Source organism: Urocampus carinirostris, chromosome 2 (assembly GCF_059441175.1).
Source record: "Urocampus carinirostris isolate Australia breed hairy pipefish chromosome 2, RoL_Ucar_1.0, whole genome shotgun sequence".
In the NCBI taxonomy this organism is placed as follows: Eukaryota; Metazoa; Chordata; class Actinopteri; order Syngnathiformes; family Syngnathidae; genus Urocampus; species Urocampus carinirostris.
Window position 1 is genome coordinate 57,126,141 of NC_142350.1, and position 23,860 is coordinate 57,150,000.

Below are 23,860 nucleotides of genomic sequence, written 5' to 3' on the forward strand. Positions count from 1 at the left end.
TAAATGGCATATTTACATTGATTTGGGACACAGGATTTGGCATTATTATTATTTTATACATTTGATTAAATCAAATGACACACAGTAAGGGTGTGTAGGGTTACTTTAACTTGATTACTTTCAATTACTTTTGGATTATTCAAATACCAAATATGCTAATAAAAGACAAAAGAAACTAAATATGAATAAAATTATGACTCACAACATGTGGTAAGCTTTCTCTCCTGGCTTTGATCTCTTTAATCTCCGGCAAAACAAACATAAAATGCGACAGGAACAAAATGAAAATAAATCCAAACAGCTTGCCAACATCATTTTTGCCGTTCCATGTATTCCGTTACTCCCCAAGCCTGCACAAAATTTAGTCATTTTATTCATATTTAGTTTCTTTTGTCTTTTATTAGCATATTTGGTATTGGAGTAATCCAAAAGTAATTGAGAGTAATCAAGTTAAAGTAACCCTACCCAACCCTGCACACAGTGATATAAAATGTGCTGAAGAATTAGTTTTTGTCTGGAGAGCGTGTTTGGCAGTTTTTTAAATTTGTCTGAAAATATATGATGTGGCTCTCTCAATTTCTTTTTAAAACATTTTTGCTTTTATGGCTCTTTGGGTCAAAAAGGTTCCTGACCCCTGCACTACACCATACAGCGACATGTAGTCGTCAAATATGAAACCGTGTCCCTTTTAATATGAAATGTTGCCTTTGAATCCAGGACATAGGCAAAAAAGAAACGATTTTTAAAAAGGAAAAACTCCCAGTGAGTTACATTAGTCTTTATTTCTTTGAATATAGTTGCTCAAACGTGAACTCAAACATCGTATGTAAAGATTTAACAGTTTCTGACTAGCAAACCTCAACACCACCAAAACAGGGGGGACATTATTGTATCGATACATAGTAAAGTTTTAGGACGTAAGGTATCCTAAATGACAGTTTGCCATGAAAGACACCCTCGTTACAAAATTGTTTTACAAAGTCAGTGTACAGATGTTTCGGAAACAAAGTGCTCGTACTGGTGTGTTGACCTGGTCCAAATAGGAAGCAAAATGCTTCTTTTTTTTCTTTTTTTTAAAAGAAGTGATTACGAAGATTTGATATTAAAACTTTTATTTTTTTATCATTCTTTCCTTCAACATTATTTTGGAAGACTTTGGCTATTTACAATGTAAAGGTTGGCCCCACACATCAAAGTGCAATGCAGTACTCGGAAAAAAAATTCAATTTAGGACGCTAGGCTATTGAAATTCTTTATTTAATTGGCTGTTACTGTTTAATATTTTATTATCATTTAAATGGGTGACTGTGTTCGGAAATAATCCCAAAGTTAAAACAAAGAAAATCTGCCTGTGGTTTAAGTCTACTTACTGGAAATTTTCCTTGACAACTGCTAGGCCACAATCACCTGTTATGAAACATCGATTTGGCATAAACACAGCAAGACGCTCAGGTTTTCAGTTTTAAAATTTGTGCTTTATATTAATTTTAGATACTGGGTTTGCAGTGGTCAAGCTTGTTTTCCAAAACTAATCTGTGGCAGAAAACACTGCCAGAACTAGGGGTGCCGTAGAAGTCAGATGGCTAATAACTGGAGTTGGAGAACTGTTAATTGCTATGTAATGGCTCACAGTTTCACATTTTCCTTGACTTATAACTTACAAAGTAAGTGTCAGTTGTCTAAGAGTAGTACCATTGTAGGTACTAAACTTCTGAGATGCTAACGTAGCCCTAAAGGTACAATTAACCTATGTATGGCTTTGACTCTTGCTTCCGCAAAAAAAAATTCCAGTCTCACCTCATTATTTATTCGATTCTAGATTATTGTCCTGAAAATCAAATTCAAAAGGAGAATTCCAATCTTTTCCATACACTTGCGACAACAAATTGTGGTTTCTTAAACACGGCGAACGCTTTTAAAAGCATTTTTTGTAAACCAGACCGGTAGTGGAGTCATACAATACACAACGGAAATATAGTTTACTATACATTATTGGTAGGCCTTCCCACCGATCGTATTTTTCTTTGATTGGAAACGAAAACCGATGAAACTCGTACGAACTAGTTGCTGCGATGTAGTGAACAATGTGAGAGTTTGGATGGACAACAGTCAGTAGGCAGTGTTTAGCCTGAGCAGAACACAAACAGAACAGTCATTTTTTTTTCTTTTTTGGGAGATTACAAGTAAACAGTAACAGGAGTTAGAAAAAGACGGTGAGTGGGATCATCACGTATTGAATTTTACACTGTGCGGGTCAACTGTGGGGACCAAATTCAAAGGTCAAATTCATGACTTGAAGCAATAACAGGACCACTTTTGATGTCTGCATCAATGGAATGATTGAAGAGAGGGCGCTGTGGCACATACAGTACATAGGCTACATAAGGGTTAGAATATCTATACACACACTGTACACATTCGAAGATACAATTTACTGTACAAATCAACACTAGCTGGCTTTCAGTTAACTTCCTTTCTCTAAATAGTAGCTCTATCCGTCATCAAAAAATAAAGGTGAGAGTTTGTCCGATGGGTGTTTACATTCCCTGCCTCACGATTTTCCTTAAACATATAGGACATGATGGTAAACAGTTGGTTGATTATCCTCACCAAGTGTTTGGGCACATGACCTCTTATCGACTTTACCGACATCCAAAAACCCTTCGGATGTTTCATCAAAGTGCTGCTGCTCTGAACGTACACGAGTGATAACAGACATACGTTTTATTGTCTCATACACACACACACACGCTTCCTGAGTATGAACTGTAGAATTTGGCTCTATTTTTTCATATAAAGGAAATTAAATGGCAAAAAGACAGGCGTCGCAAAGGACTTGATGTAGAAGGTAGGTACAAGAGCTTTCTGAGGATAAGAGGTTTTTTTTTCCCACTCCCTGTAATAAACCCCAAACGGGTCAACTTGATCATGTTCTCTTCCTGACTGTGTACTTAGCAGTCTCCTTTGAGCTCTAGCTTTCAGCTTACTAGTTCACTCGAGGATATTGTGCTTTGGCCTTGGTTACGCTTATTACTCATTGAGTTATTTGTGTGACAGAAGCAGCTAACCGTTACTTTAGTTTATTGGTAGAACAACTCAGAATTTGGCAGAGGATTTCAATAAGATTCCAGATATATATACAAAATCACAAACTGATTAATAGGTAGGACAACAGTGCTTGGCAACTTTTGAAATTGGGACCAATGAGATGTTTGGGGACATGACCGCTATCGTCTTTACCGATACTCAAAATCTTTTGGATTTTCACTTGATAAACCCGCAGACAATTATGCCTTTTTTTCACTGCACAGTACTTCGCTCTGAGACAAACCATAAAGGTTACAGAAAATGAAACATTGCTGTATCAACATACGTTACAAGTATGGATAATTTTTAAAAAGTTAGTTCAAAGAAAAGGCCTAAAACGTGTGACGTTCTTCCAGCCTTCACACACTCGTGTAGGAATTATTCTCGATACTTCTGCAGCACTGTTTTTATTTTGATGCTGTCCATGCCTTCCCGTCCGAAAACCAGAGAATGAGGTTTGTTCTTAGTTTCCTACAGTAATATTTTGATGTCAACCATCTCAAACTGGGAAGAGTATAGCTGATTTGAGTTGATACTATGCAGTGGAAATGTGGCGTTAGATGCCAGGAAATAGTAAGGGAGTCGGAAGCTGATACCGAGCAACATGATCACTTACTAGCTGTTCAGCCACATGCTAGATTTCCCTCTGGAACCAAAACTGAGTTAAAAGGGAGAAATAATTCGATTAGGCTTCTGCTGAGCTCAAATAGAGGCTGAGGTTTCTTGTCTGCTGGATGTGAAAAAGGCTATTGTTGCTTCTTTTGATATTGCAGTTTGGATTTATAAGTTTCAGAGATAGGGGTGAATTGGGAAGTCATTAATGCCAGTCATGGAATAATCTTCTCTTTGGAGGCCCAAGGGCTTTGATGTATAGGGTTTGCTTCGAAGTAGTAAGAATAAAGGTCAATTGTTCTCCACTTTAATTAGTTTTCATTGTTGATATGAATACTTTCAGTTTGGTGGTTTTATAAATGTTGTTTTGTATAAATGATGCATGCATTTATGCTTGAAACCTATTTTTAATGCTTTTTGATTTTTTTTAGAGTGGAGCTACTGTGGTATAATGGTGCGACTGCAGTCGCACACATATTGCAAACGCATCGGCTCGCTACAGTTTAACTGTACGTGTCAGTTGTATCGACAATTCGTTCTGTGTGCATTTACAAAGAATGACAATAAAAGTAAATTATTTTCTATTTTATCAAATAGTCGAGCATTTACTCGCTGAAGGTGCAGGACTCAACGGATCCATGACTTCATAAGTCGGTATCTAGAACAAAAAGCTTTGATATTACATTCATACCTGACCCCTGCGCACTTGACGCGCCTTACAGTTGACACAGTCACACACACGCAAGCTGCAGCAACACATACACTCAACGGTATGAAAAAAAGAAAGAAAAATAAACAGATGTGTGCGCGGAGGCAGATATATCTGCCGTATTGCCAAATCAGGAAATTATACAGAGGTTTCTCTTTGACTCCTGAAAGTCCAAACAACTAAGAAATGTTGTTCCTGCGAGTGATGCAATGCAAAAAAAATTATAGTTCGCCTTTTCACATGAACCCTTGTTCTGTGCTTGTTCATGTTTGTTATTCCATATGACAGTTGTAAAGGATGTGACTAGAGATCCACCTCATGATAGATGATGCACTTAAAGGTGTCTTACTAACACTAAAGCTCAACATTCACACTGCACTTATTTTTGCTTACAGCTTGATTGCACTGGTTGCACAGTGTGTGACCACACACTGCATTTAGTTGAAGGTGTCTGAGCCAATGGCAGAAATCAAAAATGTGATATTTTGTAAACTCTGCTGAGTTATAGTAGTCTGAATAGAGAGAACACAGAGTAGATAAACAGTACAAACACGTGTTACACGTTCCCTCAATAGTCTATAGTTTGATCAAGAACTTCTCTCTGCCGCTGCTCGAGTGGCCCTCTATGCTGATTTTCACATCCTGTGAGATGATTGAGGGTTTGAGCCGAGCCAACGGAGGCTCGCCCTCCACTCTTTCAGTCTGGTCCCGTTCCGGAGCGGACCATCGTCTCTTGCGGACTGTGGTTCTGTCTGGATCGCTGGACTGCATTTTACAAAAAGTGGGCATATCTATTCCCTCAGATTCCTGTCCTTTACCTAAAGTGTCAGAGACCGTCAGCATAGATTTCCCACCACAGATTCCCTCCACAGACCCTGGATTTGGTTCCAATTCATTTTGTAAGTCCAGTCCTGACGCAGATCCTGTTGTCCTTTCGACACCGGAAGCCTTAATAAAACCACCGCTGTTAATGCCTGTAGTGTTTGCTATGGCGCTGTTGCTGAAAACAGGATCTGAGTGGTTGCAGGGGTCAGAGAGTTGACTGGTCTTTAGGCCACCCCCCGAAGTCTGGCTGTCTGTCAGGGAACCATTCCTTAGACCCCGAAGCGTCAGCGACACGCAGACATCACCGACGCACAGCTTCGCACAGGAAAGCTCAAAGAGCTGCGTGGTCCGGTCAGGACAGCACGAGGACCACCCTTGTCCAAAAACGAAGAAGGGGTACTCGACTAGCACCTCGACACACACCTGAAAAAAGGCACATATGCGTACCTTAGATTCTGCTTAACCTTGACGTTTTGCAAAGGATATCTATGAGAGTCAGGACAGTATTATTAGTAAGAAGCATTCAAAAAAACATTTGTCTTACCTGGGCTTTTAGCTCCCCTACAGAAAACTGTATGACGACAGCATTCGGACTCTGGCCACTGTCAATTCGCTCAACAGTGCTGGAGTCAATCTTCAGTTCACTGCTGATCTCTGCACTCTGTATGAAGTCTTCAGTTTTAAGATCCTCCACACGCTTCAACTCCCCATCAGCTAGCTGGATGATTGAGCCTCGCATAAAGAAAGGCGGGAGAGCCACAGGGGAGGGGGGTGAGGTAACGGTGGGAGAAGCTTGGATTGAAGCAGGGACTGGAGAGTTGACAGGAACTCTGACTGGAGCTGGGACAGGGGAGGGAACTGCTGCCACTGCAGGGACTGTGCTTGAAGGCAAGGCCGGGGTAACTGGAGCCAAAGTTACTGCAGGAGGAACTTGATTTCCATCTGGGCCTAACGACTCACATTTGGACAGAGCAGTGGCAAGATAAGCGTGAGGCATGGCGGTGGATATTTGAGGCATTGTGGTCGCAGTCAGGGAGTTAACCGCGCGACTGGTCTCCATTTCTGTGCCGTTGTTTGCACTGCTGACTGGGATGAGCAGGGATTGACCACTTGGAATAACCAGGTGCTGTGGCAATGAAGCGTGGTAGCTGACTGCATGCTGGTTGGCATTGGTAATATAGCCAATGATGGGTGTTTGTGTAGAAGAATAAAGACTGGCTGGCATTTCATCAGGGGGTAAGGTCGTCTGAATGACTGTATGGGGTGTGACAGACTTCATCACCTCAGATGATGAGAAGGAGGAAAAAGATGAAGATCGTGATATGGGTTTTCCTAAACAGATACCTCCCTTGTCGGTCTGAACTAAGGAAATCTTATTAGTACTGTGTTCCTGATCAGCGCTATGGTTTGACTGGGCCACAAGTACTAAGGAAGTTTGAAGTCCTGATGGGTTATGGCTATAGTCTGCAGGTACAAGAATGTGTCTGGCCTCATAGCTTTGTACTTGCTGATGATTTGCTGGTTGGGTGGGAGCTTTTATCTGTTTGATCACTTCTAGCTCACCATTCAGCAGACCCTTAGAATGCAGCTCTGTTTTTTTACCGGCAGAACCATCGGCGTATTGAACAACTAGCTGGGAGGGTGTGAGGGTAAGAGTTTGAGGAAGGACAGCAGCGTGAGGGTGGATCTGGAGGTGGGCTCCAGGTGTAGAGACAGCAGCTCCACTGACAGTCAGAGGTGTTCTGCTGTCGAGATGGATGTACTGGCTGGTGACTTGTGGAGAGCTTGGAAGGGAGACAGGGGCTAGCTCTGTGGGAGAGAGGCCAATTTGAAACTGCTGTTCCGCTTTGGTGTTCTGCGAGATCAGGGAAGTGGTGTAGCTATCCAAGTGGGATCGTGGTGGCACAGGGCTGGTATTTGCAGGAACTACGTGAGAGGAGATGTAACCAGCATAGGGCCCAGAGCTTATAAATTGTACATTCGGTCCAAGCTGAGCAAACTGAATAGTTCCTGTGGGTTGAGAAATTGCCGTGGGATAAACTGCAGGTAGCGTGGCAAGCGGCACTGCTGAAAGAGTAGTGGTTGGTGCTGGGTTGGCAGGAGAAGAAGAGGAAGAAGGTGGTATGGGATATCTCGGGCTGTCGGAGTCTCTGGACCTGCATCGTTCACTCGCTACACTTGCCAGCCATGCAAGGTTCTCAGTTTGGGGAGCAGGATTGTTGACAACTGGTGGAGTTGGGTTAGCCAATGCCACTGGCCTCTGCTCAAGCGCCAGAATTTCTCTTTTTTTAGGTGGCAGGCATCCATTACTTCGCTCTTGGTTGGATTTCATCGTGCCAGATTTGTTGTAAATGTCAAGTTGGCACTTCTGTTTGGTCTCTGTCGCCCCTAGGGCGAATTTTCTCTTCGTCAGGATGCAACTGCACTGCTGGTGGTCACTAGCGTACAACCCCAGGTCGTAGTCCAGGGAAGGTGGAATTAGTACGGCTCATAAAATGAACTCTAAAAACTTCATGCGGAATCATCTCGAATGAATCCACTTTTTTGACAATGTTGTTGGGAATCTAAAGACAGAGAGACAAATAGGTAAGTGCATGTATGGATACAGTCTTGTTCCAAAGTCTATCAATTTTGATGAAGAAACCTAAGTAGACTTATATTTACCACTAGCAAACCGTTATTAGAAAATTGTCCTTCTTAAGTGGTTCTTGGAGTTGAGTTGCAAGCACTTAAAAGGCAGACATTGTTGTGGTGAATTTAGTCTGCTTCCTTTCATGTTTGTGACAGTGTGCTGCCCGTTTTAGCCACTGGGTGGTATTAATCCTGCAACTACCCTTGGTACAACACATTCATGTTAGTGCTGTTGAAGTTTACTGTATTTCTAGCCGTTTAATTTGTGTGTTGTGAGCTTTCCTGACTTGTTACACCAATCAGTGAAGGGAAAACTTGATTGATATCTGCTTTCCAGATGCAAATTATGCTCCCATAGTTTAAGTAGGTCATGAAGTTGCATTCCGTTGTTTGTCTTATTAATTGTTGTCTTTGTGTTTAGTCTTATTCTTTCCTTTTGTGTGTGTTTGTAATGTTGTTGTCCATGTTAGTAACATGTGAGCTCATTGTGTAGTCTCCAACAAAACATGTTTACAGCATCATTCACCCCACCCATCTAATATCCTTTGCCCCTGTGCAACAGAGAACAAAGGCGCACTTTCAGTTTTTGAGATAAACGTTCATTTACAAATATACGAAAACAATAAATTACCAGTATATAACAAGCTTTTCCACAAGGGATAGCAGTACAATGCTATTTCAATCACATTCATGATAGCAGAATGGGGTTTCCTGGACAACAGCGTGTGCATGTGGAATGAATGGGCACTGCTCCTGAAAAATTTCCTTTTATTCTAAACTCCAGAGCTTTGAGTCACGGTAACTCTACATAAACATGCTCAACTCCAGTTGCACTCTGTCAACGTGTGCATTGCAGATTTTTGAACAAAACAAGCTGAATTTTGCATGTATGAAATGAATTATACCATCGAATCGCATGTTGGAGAGTCCCACTTTAGTCTAACAAAATCAATTCATATACTGTATGTCAACAAGCACGTGGTCAAAAGTTGACTGCAGGGGTGAATCAACAAATTCTATAGCTGCATGTTGTAGATCTGTGCACATTGCAAACACACGCACGGGATTTGACCTTGTTATACTTGTTTGCTATTGAGGCTGGAAATAAACAACGTAGTGCAAACATTGCTGTCTATTGTGGGACCAAGACTTTAAAATTATTTTCCATTCTAATAATGGTAGACAAATACTGTCTTAAAAAAGCCAGAGAAAAAACTGAAACAGCATCTGCAGAACTATTTGTCGACGGTGCTTGAATTTGAGCAGTTTTAGTTTTTTTTTTTTTTTGCAAATTCCCATTGGATGGCTTTCCACTCAACCCACTTTGCTTTCCTAGATGTACTGTTATTTTATCCAGGCTTATCTTTGGGTCAATGAGCAAGACACTGCTAAATTGCTTGCTAGCTAGAGGCACCACAGGGATTGAGTGCATGACACGCATTCTCACATAGGTGCATAACATTTGCTAAGCTTTTTTTGTGTGTGTTTTAACTATATAGGAGGTTCACCACACTAGGCAAACAAAAGTGGCCTACATAAAACAGTAATCACAAGTGGACCTTGGTCAGTTTCTGTTTGGAAGAGCTTATTGTAAACGGTGACGGAACTAGAGGTGCAACATCTAATCGATTATCAGATGAATTGACTGTTTATCACATATAAATCGTTTGAATAGCTTTTGGATTATAATTTTATAAATCCTCCGAACTTCATCTTCTCAACATGAAATATTCATTTTTTTTTATCTTTCACAAAGAAAACAATGCTATACTGCTTGAATATGAACCAAATATTTCAATGATCTTGGTACGAAAGTGGGTCACAGGCGAGTTTAATGTTTTTTGTAAACTACTCCATATTCGTAATTTCCACTCATTATTGACTGTTTTGCTATTCTCTTTAAAGGGACAGTGTGTCAAAATTGATCACTAGATGGCACTGTAGTGCATCTGAAACAGTGCTACAAAGCCCAAGGAAGAATACAAACTAAGAAGACTCAAAGTGACCAAACTAAAACATTTTTCTTCTCATTTTTCTGCCCAGTCTTTAAACAAGGTTTTTGCTTTTGGGGGATACCACTAGCAGCAAGATGGTGGAAAATCATGTCACCTTCCACCTAGCGTGCCTCATGTTATTAAAAGGTGGGGTGTGTCGTTTGAGGTATCCTGTTTCTATTCCTAAGTGTGGCATGGAAATGATGAAAGTAAGAAAAGGCCTGTTTCAATTACAGTCAAAATGCCAACCCAAACCCCAAGAAAGATTAAGGGTTTATACGGGTGCTTGAACTACTTGAATTTCAATGTTGTTTTTCCAAGTAGTGAAAAGTGTTTGAAAGCTCGGTGTAGCAGTCTTAAATGCTCGAAGAAGTTGCCATGTTTCTCAATAATTCTGCCTAAAAACAGAGCCGACACTGCTCTCTGGTGGATTGGTTTGCCATTGCATTTATTCTTCTGTGATTAACTATGGCTGGCATAAGTTTGTATGGCACTGTCCTATGAAGTGCCATCAGCCCCTACGGATCACACTCAAAAGAACAGGTGCACGCTACACCCAAAATGGGCACTATGATATGTGTATTAGTGTAAAGATAACGTATCAATTATTGGCATTATTCATGGGCCACCAGCTCGGTGGCCTTGGGGATATGGCGCCCGCCCCGAGACTGGGAGGTTGTGGTTCAAGCCTCGGCCGAGTCATACCTAAGACTTAAACATTGGTACCCGTTGCCTCCCTGCTTGGCGTTCAGCATTTGGAGTTGGAATTGGGGGGTTTGGTCACCTAATGACTCCCAACACCTCAGTTGGGTTGAGCGAGGGGGCTGGGAATCCCCTCCTCTGAATCAATCTCCCAAAACCTCCCACTAGGGGGATATGGCTGTGATATATATATATATATATATATATATATATATATATATATTTATTTATGGGCCATACAAAAAAATGAGGTAACGTTTCCCAGTGGTAAATTGTAATTTCAGAATGACTTAATGCAACTAATAAAATGTAAACTATATTTACCTATATGGGAAGAGATTTGTTGAAAGATTGTTTTAAATCGGAAAACTGACTTCGAAAGTCCATAAAAACTGCTTTAATTTGGACATGAACCCTGAAGATGAAAAAAACAAGAGTTTGTTCGAGTGTGTCTTAGAAAGGCACATAATTGCACACGCGTCATGAACCAGCAGCTTGAGGCTGGAATGATGACACAAGCATGGACATGCAAGCCAGGTAGCGAATAAAAAAGTTTCAATTTCCTTACAGCTCCTTTAACTAATTTAGGTTAAATTCAATGGACTATTGAACCAAGCTTTTTTTAGTTATTTTATTCAGATTTAAATGACAAAATAAAAGGAAAATTAAGAAAATATTGACAGAATTCGTTTGTATGCGCATCATTGCAAAGCCAAACAGCTAGCCACCAAATGTAATAAAGCAGGGGTGTCAACCTCATTTTAGCTCGGGGGCCACATGGTAGAAAAAAACAGTCTCACAGGGGCCAGACTAATAAATTAATGAAAAGTGTGCCTTAACAAAAGGGCTAGGGGTCTTTCGTTATTGCAACATCTGTTGCAGTCGGGTCATCCTAGAAGGGGGATTACCTCATGTGCGGCCCCTTCTCAAGGTTTCTTCATTTTTCTCATGTTGAGGTTTTTGAGTTTTTCCTTGCCCTCCTGTAGGTTTTAGATCAGGGGATGGTGTAATAATAAACTGTGGTCTGTGCAGCCCTTTGAGACTCCTTGTGATTACAAATAAACATGACTTGACTTTCCTGAGGCTCACAATTAAATTATGGTTCACTGATGTAAGATTTGATTATAAAACGATTATTGTTGTTGTTTTTTTTCTTTATGTTTTGGTTGAATCTCTCGTAGTGTCTACTAATTGCACATTTGTAAAAATCAATATATAAATAACCAATTTTTAGAAAGCAAAACAACAATCTAGCTCATTTCCACTTCCGTTTATTTAACTCGGGGAAACGCATGCGGACTTAAAATATAACAAACAAGAACTAATTTGAAAAGATTTTCTGTAATGATTTAAGTGTTTCTGTTTTTTTTAAATTCTTATTTTCGTGTTTCTTTATGAAATTGTAAACCTGAATATGCAGTGTTCATTTTACCTCAGAAAAGTGATGGGTCCCGGGGACTCGCATGCTCAAAAATCTATGGGTCCCAACAGAGATCTATGGGTCTCCAAAATTTAGTGTTATCGAGGATGAAATCGTAAATCGGCGACAAATATACAATATAAATCTATATATTCATTCAGTTTTAATCATCAAATTATGAATTCATTTTCTGCATCAAATTATTGTTGGTAATTTACTGATTAAAGGGATAACCACAAACCTGTCTTTTTCTTATTTTCACCTTTTATACTTCCTTTTTTTCTTAACTTCTTTATACAACATAATTCATAATATCAGTCATCAAAACAAGTGAGCCGTTTGAGAGCCGGCTCTTTTTAATGAGTTGAGCCAAAAAAGCCGGTCCTCTAAAAAAAGACGGACTTGCTTTCACTACACAAGGAGATCGTCGTGCAGACGAAAACTCGAACCGCAAGACCAAAACAACAATGGATCTGCCTGACGAAAAGTTTGGAGTGCAGTAAATCTTTGTTAAAAAAAAGTAATCGGGTAATAATGACAATTTTGTGGCAAAAAGGTTGCGTCCCGGGGACGGACGTTGATTCGACACTATGCGTCCCCAGCAAAAATGATGCGTCTAGGACGCAGGGACGCGGGCAAACGAGAACACTGAATATGGGAACTTAGCTGTTATATTTCATATCCATTATAGAAAGGACCTGCAAAAACACCCGTGCGCTATTCCTCTAAATATGTATGTGTCATATTGTCTTAAACAGCCCGTCCATGACTTTTATTTTAAATAAAATAATATCGAGATGGGCAGCACGGCGGCGCAGTGGTTAGAGCGTGTGCGGCACAGTTCTGAGGTTGTGGGAACCTCCTGCGTGGATTCAAATCCAGCTCCCGGCCTTACTGTGCGGAGTTTGTATGTTCTCCCCGTGCTTGGGTGTGTTTCCTCCGGGCACTCCGGTTTCCTCCCACATTCCAAAGACATGCATTTCAGGTGAATTGGCTGGTCCAAATTGTCCCTAGGTATGACTGAGCGAGTGAGTTGTCTGTCCCCGTGTGCCCTGCGATTGGCTGGCAACCAGTTCAGGGTGTCCCCTGCCCGATGATTGCTGGGATGGGCTCCAGCACCCCGGCGACCCTACTGAGGATAAGCGGTGCAGCTGATGAGATGAGATGAATATCGAGATGGGTTACTTCAATGTTCTTTAGGTGATTAATGGTCGTCAGCAAATACAGCTTCAGTGGGTGGTTTGGAGTGCCGCCTGGCTTTGGTGACATCCAGTGGGCATATTTAAAACTGCAGGTTGTTGTTCAACTCATTTTGCTCTTGTGCTTCTCTCCACATCTCACGGGCGGACGTGATAATAAAGGAAGGGGTATATAGAAAGAATAAGGAAAATACGGAAATGCAGAATGACAGAAAACATTCGAAACGGGGTAAAGAAGTAGAGTAAACGGGTTGAGGACGACAACGCGGCTCCTCCTGACCCACATCGAGCAGCGCCTGCAGCATCAGCCCCCACCCGCCGCCTTGCGATGTCAACGCACATCACCCCAACTCAGCAACACTTGTAATGACATCACCATTTCGGCGCAACACGGCAACAATAAAACCGAAAAAAAACCCACAGAGAGAAAACACCTAACTAGCTCACGACCGTGCACAGAAACATCTCTTCTTGAGCTCGCAGCCTATTATTAGATCGGCGGCTAGCAGACGCATTGCTCCCCTTGCAACGGAGAACAAAGGCGCGCTTTCAAGACATGAGCGTCACAGCGAGTCAAAACGCTCAGAAACCAAACCCGGACTGTCCCCTCTGCCAAGTAGGATGAAGGGATGACATCAGATAAAGGAGGGGCAGAGGATGGGTAACATTTCCATATGCTGTGATAGAGTGATAGTCACACAAACACACATGCACCGTTGCACACACGCCATAGAGAAAAGGTAGGAACGTAACCGTTGTGTCTCCAGGTGGAAGGCAGATAGGTGTCCTCTCTTACGCAGCAGAAACCTCCCCCCGAACCCCTTCCTCCAATATTCCACCGACCCCCGCCTGCACTTGCATTGATCCCCAGCTTCATAACAATAACAGATCTCTGCAGTAGAACGAATGGAGAATGTGCATAGATTGTAAATTGAATGACCCAGGGATGTCATTCACGTCATAACAAATATTTATATCCATATCTCACCTACTGGACCAGACAGATTCACCGCCCTATGCAGCAGCGGCTATATTTAGATAACAAAAACATCATCATGATCAATCTGAGCATGCATGAAACTGCAGAGGGGGGATTACCAACAAAGGCACAGTGCGTGAAAATAGAACCCTGCTTTGATTCCGGTAACATGCAAGAGGTGGCTCACTATAAAACTGTGTTGGGTTTTTTTTTAACCTAAAAAAGAGATTTGACTGTCCCCTCCGGAGTGTTTGTGTGTCCCTTTAAGAGGCGGAGCAAGCCGGCTGCTTGACTACAGTCCAAAGTGATGGGGATTCTGGCTCCTTTTAGAGAACTGTCTTTTTTGGCTCAGCTCACTAAAAAGAGCTGTTTCAGGTCAAACAGCTCTTCGGATTGGTTTTGATGCTTTGATGGGTAAACTATTAATAATAATGTAACACAATGCACAAAACAATGAATAATTTGACAAATGTATTGTACTGCTATGATAAGGTTTATTTTTTTTACTATAAACTGAACTTTTTAAGTTCAGTGTTTTATCTTATTTTTATCTTATTGCCTTTACTCATCTTAAGTTAATCTTGTATTTTTATATTTTTAATATTCCTCATATTCTTTTATGTATGCATGTATGTAGCTTTTTAGTTTTATTACGCTGGCAAATGCGTGCACAGCAAAGTAAGAATTTCATTGCGCAGGGAATCGTGGTTCTTTACTGTGCATATGATAATAAACACTTTGAATTGAATTGAATTTTAGTCAAGTCATGGTTATTTGTATAGCCCTTAATCACAAAGAGTCTCAAAGGGCTGCACAGATCAAAGACTATTAAAAACTACAGAGTATTGTACACCATCCCCTGATCTAAAACCTACATGAGAGCAAAGAAAAACTCAAAAACATCAACATAATGAAAACTAAAATACCTTGAGAAGGGAAAGAACATGAGGTAATTCCCCTTCCAGAAGGATCAGACCAAAATGGATGTTGCATCAACAAACAATGAGATTTTGTAGCTTTTACTTGTTCAAAACCACATGTTGTATTTCTAATTACAGGAACTGATTTGATTTCTGTGTTTTTTAAAGTAAATGAATGACTTTATTTCGATGCTAACTCGCTTCATCTTTGACATTGATTACTGTAAATATAAATAGAATTAAAATGTTCTTCTTTTTGTTGTTGTCACCAATGGCCAACTTTGAAGTCAATTAACAAAGAGCCCTGGAATAAATGATGAATTTTAACTCTTCAGGGCCATGAATTATACATTGAAAGCACTTTTAGTTCTTTTGTTATATGCAATTCAACTTTGAACTGAAACGGACTGAAGATACATAGAAACCCTGAAGAACAAAAAATATATCAATTAAAAAGTGTAGTTATCATCCAAAGGACTCCAAATTTGGCTCCTTTTCCTGCTTTGACTCATTTCATATTGATTCTTCTTTTTTTCTGTATTGCACTTTCAGAGACGACAGCACACATACTGACCAAACATATATGCCAAGGGTAGACAAACTATGGCCCACGGGCCAGATCAGGCTCACAAATGGATTTAATCCGGCCTGCGAGACATAGCTGAGAATCACATGAGATAAATGAGCCCACATCACATCAAACAGTGACCTGCAGTTACATAGATTACTATACATACACATACATATACATTAATGCTGTATTTGCTGAAGATATTATCAACCAGAGAACATTAAGGGAACCCATTTTGATGGTTTAATAATATCTATCTATCCATCTACCCTGGTCATATCCCTTCAAGAGGGGTGACCGACAGCAAGACAAACACATACAAAAATAAAAAGGGAAAAAGTAGCACAAAAAAAACACACACAAATATTTTTGGACCATGGCCAACCCAAATGCCCAAAAACCCAAACAAGTTAGGCACCTCGGCACCCGAGTTGGTCATGCTTTCGTCCCTCCAGATGAAACAGGACACAAGAAAGCGGCCATGTAATTCGGGTCAAGGTGACACAACACACTCTTTTGTTCAACAGCGGGGCCCGAAAGCTTTCACTGGTTTACCCCTGCCGCATCATCCAGGTGTCCTGCCCATCCCTTAGAACGTGTCCAAACATCCCACTATCCTTTCACAACACTTCTCCACTCATTCCTATCACCAACAAGAGCTCTAGCTTCCATTATATCTAGACCTCTTTCCTGCAGAGCACTCATAACACTATGAAGGATTAATAATAAAAATTAAAAAATAGCACATGGGTGCCTTAGCAAACAATGTGGAGATGATGCTATTCATTTTTGCTGACCAGTCCCGACTGCCTTCAAGAGACTGAGAGAAGGACAAACAGAAGCATATCTGTCAACCTGTACGTTTTTGCCGTACAAAGTACGTTTATTATGCATTTTAAGACGTGTACGACGTACCAGAAAATCTGTAAGGAAAAACGCAAATTTGTCAATTATGGGTGCAATCCGGTAAATATCAAGAAACGGCAAATCAATCAAGTCAAACAAGTTCTCCGCGGTAGCCTCTATCTCGGTATCGTTTTTTTCCGTTGCAAACGAAGCGAGCGGTTTGATGCTACTGTGCGCATGCGTCTGCCGCCTGGGGATTTCCCATCATGCATCATTCAACATCGGATTTCATGTGGTAGTTGTGTAGTGAAAGGAAGTCCTTCTCTTTTTAGAGAACCGGCTTTTTCGGCTCAACTCATTAAAGAGAGCCGGCTCTCAAACGGCTCACTTGCTTTGATTGCATTATATTACGAATTATTATGTTGTATAAAGAACTTAAGAAAAAAAGGAAGAATAAAAGGAGAAAATGAAAAAAGACAGGTTTGTGGTTATCCCTTCAATCAGTATATTACCAACACTAATTTAATGCAGAAAATGAATTTATAATTTGAACAAGAAAATTCTTCTTAATTATATTTGCATGTATTTTTTCCTTCTACAGTGAACGTCCAAGCCACTTCATTTTTGAACTTTTTTATAATAAACCTCATTCATGTCGAGCAACTCAGTATCTCACAACAAAATGTTAATTAACAATATATATGATATAACGAAACATATGTACAATATAACATGATAAAATACATAAATCAACACGTTTGAAAAAAAATATACGGTGTAAGATTATTTTGTATTTTTTAAGGGAAAATACGACAGTTTCTAAGGGCATGGAGCCGTGGAGGTTGACAGGTATGTAGAAGGGAGGAGACCAAGACAAGAAGAGAAAAAGAGAGAAAGACAGACATAAGATGAACAGACATAAGAGGAAAGGAAAAGAAAAGAAGAAAAGGAAAAAGAAGAGAGCAAAAGAGGGACAAAGAGGAAAGAGCGAGAGAGAAGTCTATCACTCGAAAGAGCCGGCTCACAGAGGCGTTTTGTCCGCGAATTACACATCACTACCGCATCAGTGCCGGACAAACACGGAACACACCATTCAGGCGTGCTGAGATGCTCCCACCCCTCTCCATTTTTTTGCCTCCCCCTCCCCTCCCCTCCCAGGTCTCACCATCTGAACTGGTTCATCATCTCCAACCTCGTTGTTTTCCCTTTTGCAGCTCGAGTAGCAGGACACAAAATACTACGATGCCACACATTTAAAAGGCAAGCAGACAAACACGCCCCTCGCCCCCTTCCTCTCCTCCCCTACGATCGAGTGCTAAGAATAGCTCACCAGTCCTTCCTCGCAACATGTGCAGCAATTTCTTGCTGCTACAGCGTGATTCCCGTTGTCTTTTGTGCAGCAGCGAGGACAACCCCGGGTTCTCCGCCCAAGTCTTAGGAGTTGCCCCCTCCGTCGCCCCTGCAACGGGCCTAGTGGCAGAGGAGGTGCCCCCACCCCCCTCCGCCGGCCCCCCCTTTTCCTGTGCAAAAAGCCCACAGCAGGTCTTTGCGTGCGAGGCTTCTCCAACGTGTGTTACGCAAGGCCACCAGACCCACCGATCCCTCTCTCACTCTCCCTCCTCTTTCTCTCATCCTCCCTCCCTCCTTCCCTCAATACTCCAGCCAACGCGGCTCCTCCCCCTCCGCCAGCCCCATCCGCCATCAGGTATTCATTCAAAAAAACAAAAAAACACTACATGGCACTTGGCTGAGCTCCCAGACTACGCTCACGCAGGGAGGGTGGAAGCTAGGGATGGCAATTCCGCCTCTTTTTAGAGAAGCGGCTCTTTTGGCTTACCAAAAGAGCCGGCTCTCTCAGCGGTTTTGATCCCTTTTGTTCAAGTCATGTTTTCTGTATAGCCCTTAATCACAAGAAGTGCTATACAGGGCTGTACAGACTTCAGACTATTATAACACCAACACAATTCAGATGGATAACAAGAGGGGTCAGCAAATAAGCAAAAAAAAAAAAAAACACAACTTGGACATTCTCCAATTTAGGGTATCCAAAATCCATTGGTATGTGATAAAACCACGCGTTGATTCTTAAAGTTTGGTATCACACAGTCAAGACCAAAGGAACAATCCAAATCCTATCGCAACCTTGATGTGGAGCTCTAATGAAATGAAATGATCTACATTTATATAGCGCTTTTCAAGTCCATGACTTCCCAAAGCGCTTTACAATGTGCTCCACATTTCCCAATAGCGGCCTTGATTTGCAGCCATGTAAGACGCTGACCTGCTGATTGGGGGTATTAGGGGTTCAGTGTCTTACCCAAGGACACTTCGACATGTAACACGGACGAGCCGGGATTCGAACTGGGATCCCTTGATCCCAAGACGAGCGCTCTACTTCCTGAGCTACTGCTAAAACCGCTCTAAGAAGAATCAGATCCTTGTTAGAGTTCATTTACTTGTAAAAAGGGGCGGCAGTGGCTCAGGAGGTAGAGCGCTCGTCTTGGGGTCAAGAGATCACAGTTCAAATCCCGACTCCTCCGTGTTACATGTCAAAGTGTCCTTGGGTAAGACACTGAACCCCTAATGCCGCCAATAAGCAGGTTAGCGCCTTACATGGCTGCAGGGACGCTTTTGGGAAATGTAAAGCACATTCTAAAGCGATTTGGGAAGTCTTTACTTAAAAAGCGCTATATAAATGCAGATCATTTCATTTAAAAAGGAGTTATAAGGCAAAACGGACAGATTACAACATGGAACGTCAAATGATGCAGAAATGCTTTTTGGCAGATTTTTTTTTTCAATCTGTCAGCATTATTTTGTATTTTGGTGTCTAAAACATTCAGAGACACTGTTTAAGAAAACAAACTAAAATTACTAGTGTGTAGTAAGCTAAATGATTGTTTTTGTTTGGAATCTAAATAAAAGGGTTCGATCAAATGCAAGTGTGGATGTACATCTGCGGGTATACTTCTGCATGGATGGCCATATGCAATGAGTTTGCGAGCAAGGCACAATTGAATCCTAGTCTCAAATCGAAATGTTTCATTCATATATTACCAATTATAACGTCTAACATGAACAAAAAGTAAAAATGGAAAGGATAAAAATACAGAGGAAGAGCAAGAAAAATAAATAACAAGGTAGGGAAAATATAAACAAAAAAAGGACATATGTAATCAATGAAGAAGAGAAAAAAAAGGGAAGTAAAACGCTAGGAGGAAAGAAACAAAAGAAAGAATTTATGAAGGAAAGCTAAAAAAATAAATAAAAAAGACAGGTTTTTGTAGGTCACTTTAATCCGTATATTACCAAAAAGATAAGATAATCCTTTATTCGTCCCACAATGGGGACATTTCTTTGGTTACAGCAGTAAAAGACAATGAATAACAGCTAAAGTATATCGACGATATGAACAAGGAGTATTTATGAATTAAAAATAAATCTGTTTCGTAAAAAACACAATCCCTGAAAAACACAGGACACGAATTAGAAGATAAAATGCAAAAATATTCTAATGTTTTACAAACTCAACAAATTTAAACTTTAAAAAAAACAGTATCCCTGGAAAAAATGCATTATGACCATTTACAAGAGAAAACAAAGCATCTCAAAGAGAGCCCACTCTTGATTGGCGGGGAGTCGACTCACGTAGTTCACTTCAAAGAGCCAGATTATAAAGCCATTATGTTCACCGACACATCACTATTTCATCACTATCTCCTAGGGAGCCTGCTCCTGTCGCTCACTCATAGAGCCGTCATATTTCCAAACTACACATCACCATATCATCGGGAGCCCGCTCCTGTAGTTCACTTCCAAGAGCCAGCGCACAGAGCCGCTTTGTTCGCCATTAATACCTCACTATGTTGAAGTGAGCCGGCTCCTGTTTGGCTGGGGAGTCGACTCCCGTCAATCTCTTCAAAGAGACGGCTCATAGAGCTGTTTTGATCGCCATTGACGCATCACTATCCCGAAAGGAGCTGTCTCCTTATTGGCTTTGAGCCTTCTCCTGTCATTCACTCATAGAGCCGTCATATTTCCAAACTACACATCACCATATCACCAGGAGCCGGCTCCTGTTGTTCACTTCCAAGAGCCAGCGCACAGAGCCGCTTTGTTAACCATTTATACGTCACTATGTTGAAGTGAGCCGGCTCCTGGTTGTCTGAGGAGTCGACTCCCGTCAATCTCTTCAAAGAGACGGCTCATAAAGCCGATTCGATCGCCATTGACACATCACTATCTCGAAAGGAGCTGGCTCCTTATTAGCTTGGAGCCTGCTCTTGTCCTTCACTCATAGAGCCTTTATATTTGCAAACTACAGATCACTATCTCTAAGGTAGCTGGCTCCTGTCGCTTACTTCTAAGAGCCTGCTAATAGCGCTCTTATGTTTGCCAACAACACATCCCTATCTCAAGGGGAGCTGGCCCCTGTTGTTCACTTCCAAGAGCTGGCACATAGAACGGTTTTGTTTGCAGAAAAATATCTTTATTGGTGGGGAATTGACCCCCGTCGTTCATAAAGCCGTTTCGTTTGCAATTGCCACATAACTATCTCAAAGGGAGCCGGCTCCTGATTGGCAGGGAGACGACTCCCGTCGTTTTCTCCAAAGAGCCGGCCCATAGAGCTGTTTTGTTCGTCATCGACAAACCGCTATCTCGAAGGGAGCCGGCTCCTCATTGTCTAGAAGCTGTCTCCCGTTGTTCACTTCAAAGAGCCAACCCATAAAGTTGTTTTGTTCGCAGACAATGCATCTCTATTTTAACCAGAGTTGGCTCTTTATTGTTGGAGAGTCGACTCGTGACGCTCACTTCATAGAGCCGGCTCATAAAGTCGTTACGTTCACAAACAACACATCTCTAGTGGCAGCGAGCAACAGATGGAAGAGGAAAAGGGAGGGATGCCTACTGTCAAACATGCGGTCAAATCAGGCTTTCAAGACAACACCCAGAGAAGCACGAGAGAAAAATCTGCTGCAGTTTGAAATATGTCCATTTGATGTTGACAAAACCAGGCACCACTCGCTTTTCCACTTCTTTTTGTCTTCCTCCCTCTCTCTCTCTCTCTCTCTCTGTCTCTCTCTCCTTCTGACTCTCATCTTCTTAGTTTCATTTCTCTCTAGTTTTCGCCTTTTCACCCTCTTTTCTCCCTTTTCGTCTCTGTTTCTCTACCTTTCAGTCCCCTTTGTCCTCTTTTTTCTGCTCTTTCACAATATTTTTCTTCTCCCTTTCTTGTTCTCTTATTTTCTTTCTGTATTTCCTTCTTTCTTTCTTTCTCTTTTTTGTTTTATTTTGTTTTTCTCTCTCTCCCTCTCTCTTTCTTTTCTCTTTTTCATCCCATCTTTCTTTCTCTCTCTCTCTTGCGCTCTATTTTTTCTCTTCTCGATCCCTCTTTTTCTCTCCTCTGATCTCTTTCTGTCACTTTAACTTGTTCTCTCTTTCTTGCATCCTTTATTTTCTTATTTTCTGTCTGTCTTTCTTCTGTCTTTCTCTTTTTCTTTTCTATTATTTTTCTCTTCCCCACTCTCTTTCTTCCTCTCTTTTTCATTCTGTCTTGTCCTCTCTCTTTCCCTCTTTATCTCTCTCTCTCTCTCTCACTTGCTCTCTCTCTTTTGCTCTTGTCTATCCCTCCTGTTCTCTTTTTCTCTGTTCTCTCTCTTTCTGTCACTTTATCACGTTCTCTCTTTTACTTGCATCCCTTATAATTTTCTTTTTTGCTTTCTCTCACTCTTATTCCCTCTCTTTTGTTCTTTTTCCTTTTATCGACTGGTTTGGCCCCAGTGAGAGTGGCCCCCAAGCTAAAATGAGTTTGACTCCCCTGGCATAGGAAGACATGGATGTGCATAAATGTCAAAAACGTGTTCATGTGAAGAAGACCCTGGCACAACATGGACGGAGGATTAAATGGTGGAGTTAGCAAAGCCCCTCTAATACTCGGCTTTTGATCATTTTCGGATGCATTTCCACTCTCGAGGCAAAACTGCATCCGACGATTAGAAAACGACTCAGATTTAACCAAGTACTAGTAGCAGTCCTCTTTTTTACCCCAGGGAAATTGCTTCTCCCTTCACACGGCTCAGATAAACACCCCCACCCGGCCCACTCGCCCCTCTTGGACCCTCTTTCCCCTGCAGGGTACAGGGCAGAGACAGAGCCTGGCTGAAGACTGCCACTCCAGTGCCAGGGTGGCCCCTTACCAATTAAGTGCTCACTGAAGAGGAGGTATCTTACAAGAGGATTGATAAATAAATACCCTGTGAGGTCCTCTTTGGTTATATGGGAAGGGTCCTAATGTCTCCTTTTGGTGTGCAGAACAACTGAAGGTGGTAGAGATACAGCCAGGGGCAATTTTAGGTCCAGAACTTTGGGGATTCTGGGCACCCAGAATGCCTGGCTGGTTAAAAAAAAATAATAATTTCACGTCAATTGATATAACACGTAAAATTCAATTATGGTAACTTGAATTCGAATATTTTACCGAAGGCCTTTTTATTTTAAAAGGCCGTTTTTATTTGATGTTCGTTTTAACGCTGGTTTTATGAATAGACAGTTTGCTTTAAGGCTGTTTTTATGAATTTGTCACAACCAGAACGGAGACAGGACCCACTCGTGTAGCGTTTGTCACAAGTTTGATTGGGAAAGGATTGCACACATGATCAGGTGATCGCTGGTCGCGGGGAGCAGGTCGCCCTGAACGTGGAAAATGGGACTTTGGTGGCGAGCGATGGCGGTGTTGGGGGGAAAAAAAAAAACGGGTCAGTAGCCGGGATAGAAGAGCAAAAAACGTGGTCGGGATCGGAAACAAGTCGAAAGCCAGGAGAGGAGAGTAGACGTGGTCGAGATCAAAAACGGTCGTAATTCGGGTCGGGAGAACGGACGTGGTCGAGATCAAAACAGGTTGTAATTCAGGAAGGGAGAGCAGAAGTGGTCGAGATCAAAACAGATCGTAGAGGGAGACAAACGGGAGCAAAAAGCAGGACAGGCGAAAAAGAGTTTGCCGTGTAAAAACAGAGATTCGCAGACGGACCGCCAATAGTGGACTGACAGGACAGAGTTTAAATACTGACAGGATGCCAATCCGTCAACAAGCTGCAGCTTGCGCCACACGGGCGGGGCATTTTTCAGGTATTTTAAGCAATTATTTTCTCATTTCATTATCTTGTATTTCTGTACAATTGATGACATTATTGAAATGAGCCAATCTACGATTTTTCCTAATTAAAAACTTTAAAGCATTTTAAGCTCAAGCATTATTTTTTTTAGTCCTAATTTCCTAAAAATACGAACGTAAAATAAAATAAAACATTACCCGGGGGAATAAATTGTTCAAAACATGTTCTAAAATGGTTTGGAACATATCAATAT

The 23,860-nt window shown here is 41.4% G+C and overlaps 1 protein-coding gene across 3 annotated transcripts; it reads right to left on the reverse strand.

Annotated features, from left to right (window-relative positions):
- Positions 1–763: 763 nt before the first annotated feature.
- LOC148372661 (ataxin-1-like) lies at positions 764–18,082 on the reverse strand. 3 transcript variants are annotated; one of them, XM_088327237.1, is made up of 3 exons: positions 17,826–18,082; positions 5,778–7,797; positions 764–5,656 (listed from the first exon to the last, which is right to left on the reverse strand). In XM_088327237.1, the coding sequence occupies exons 2-3, from the start codon at positions 7,563–7,565 to the stop codon at positions 4,985–4,987; spliced, it is 2,460 nt and encodes an 819-aa protein (XP_088183363.1). In that variant the 5' UTR covers positions 7,566–7,797; positions 17,826–18,082; the 3' UTR covers positions 764–4,984. The 3 variants fall into 3 exon arrangements, with proteins under 3 accessions (XP_088183363.1, XP_088183366.1, XP_088183364.1); XM_088327240.1 differs by lacking the exon at positions 17,826–18,082 and adding an exon at positions 17,661–17,754; XM_088327238.1 differs by lacking the exon at positions 17,826–18,082 and adding an exon at positions 13,933–13,991.
- Positions 18,083–23,860: the final 5,778 nt, after the last annotated feature.

Coding starts and splice junctions, on each gene's coding strand:
- LOC148372661 (XM_088327237.1), bottom strand. CDS start 7,565: ATGAAATCCAACCAAGAGCGAAGTAATGGATGCCTGCCACCTAAAAAA. Junction 5,657..5,777: donor TAGGGGAGCTAAAAGCCCAG/GTAAGACAAATG, acceptor GCCTTTTTTCAG/GTGTGTGTCGAGGTGCTAGT.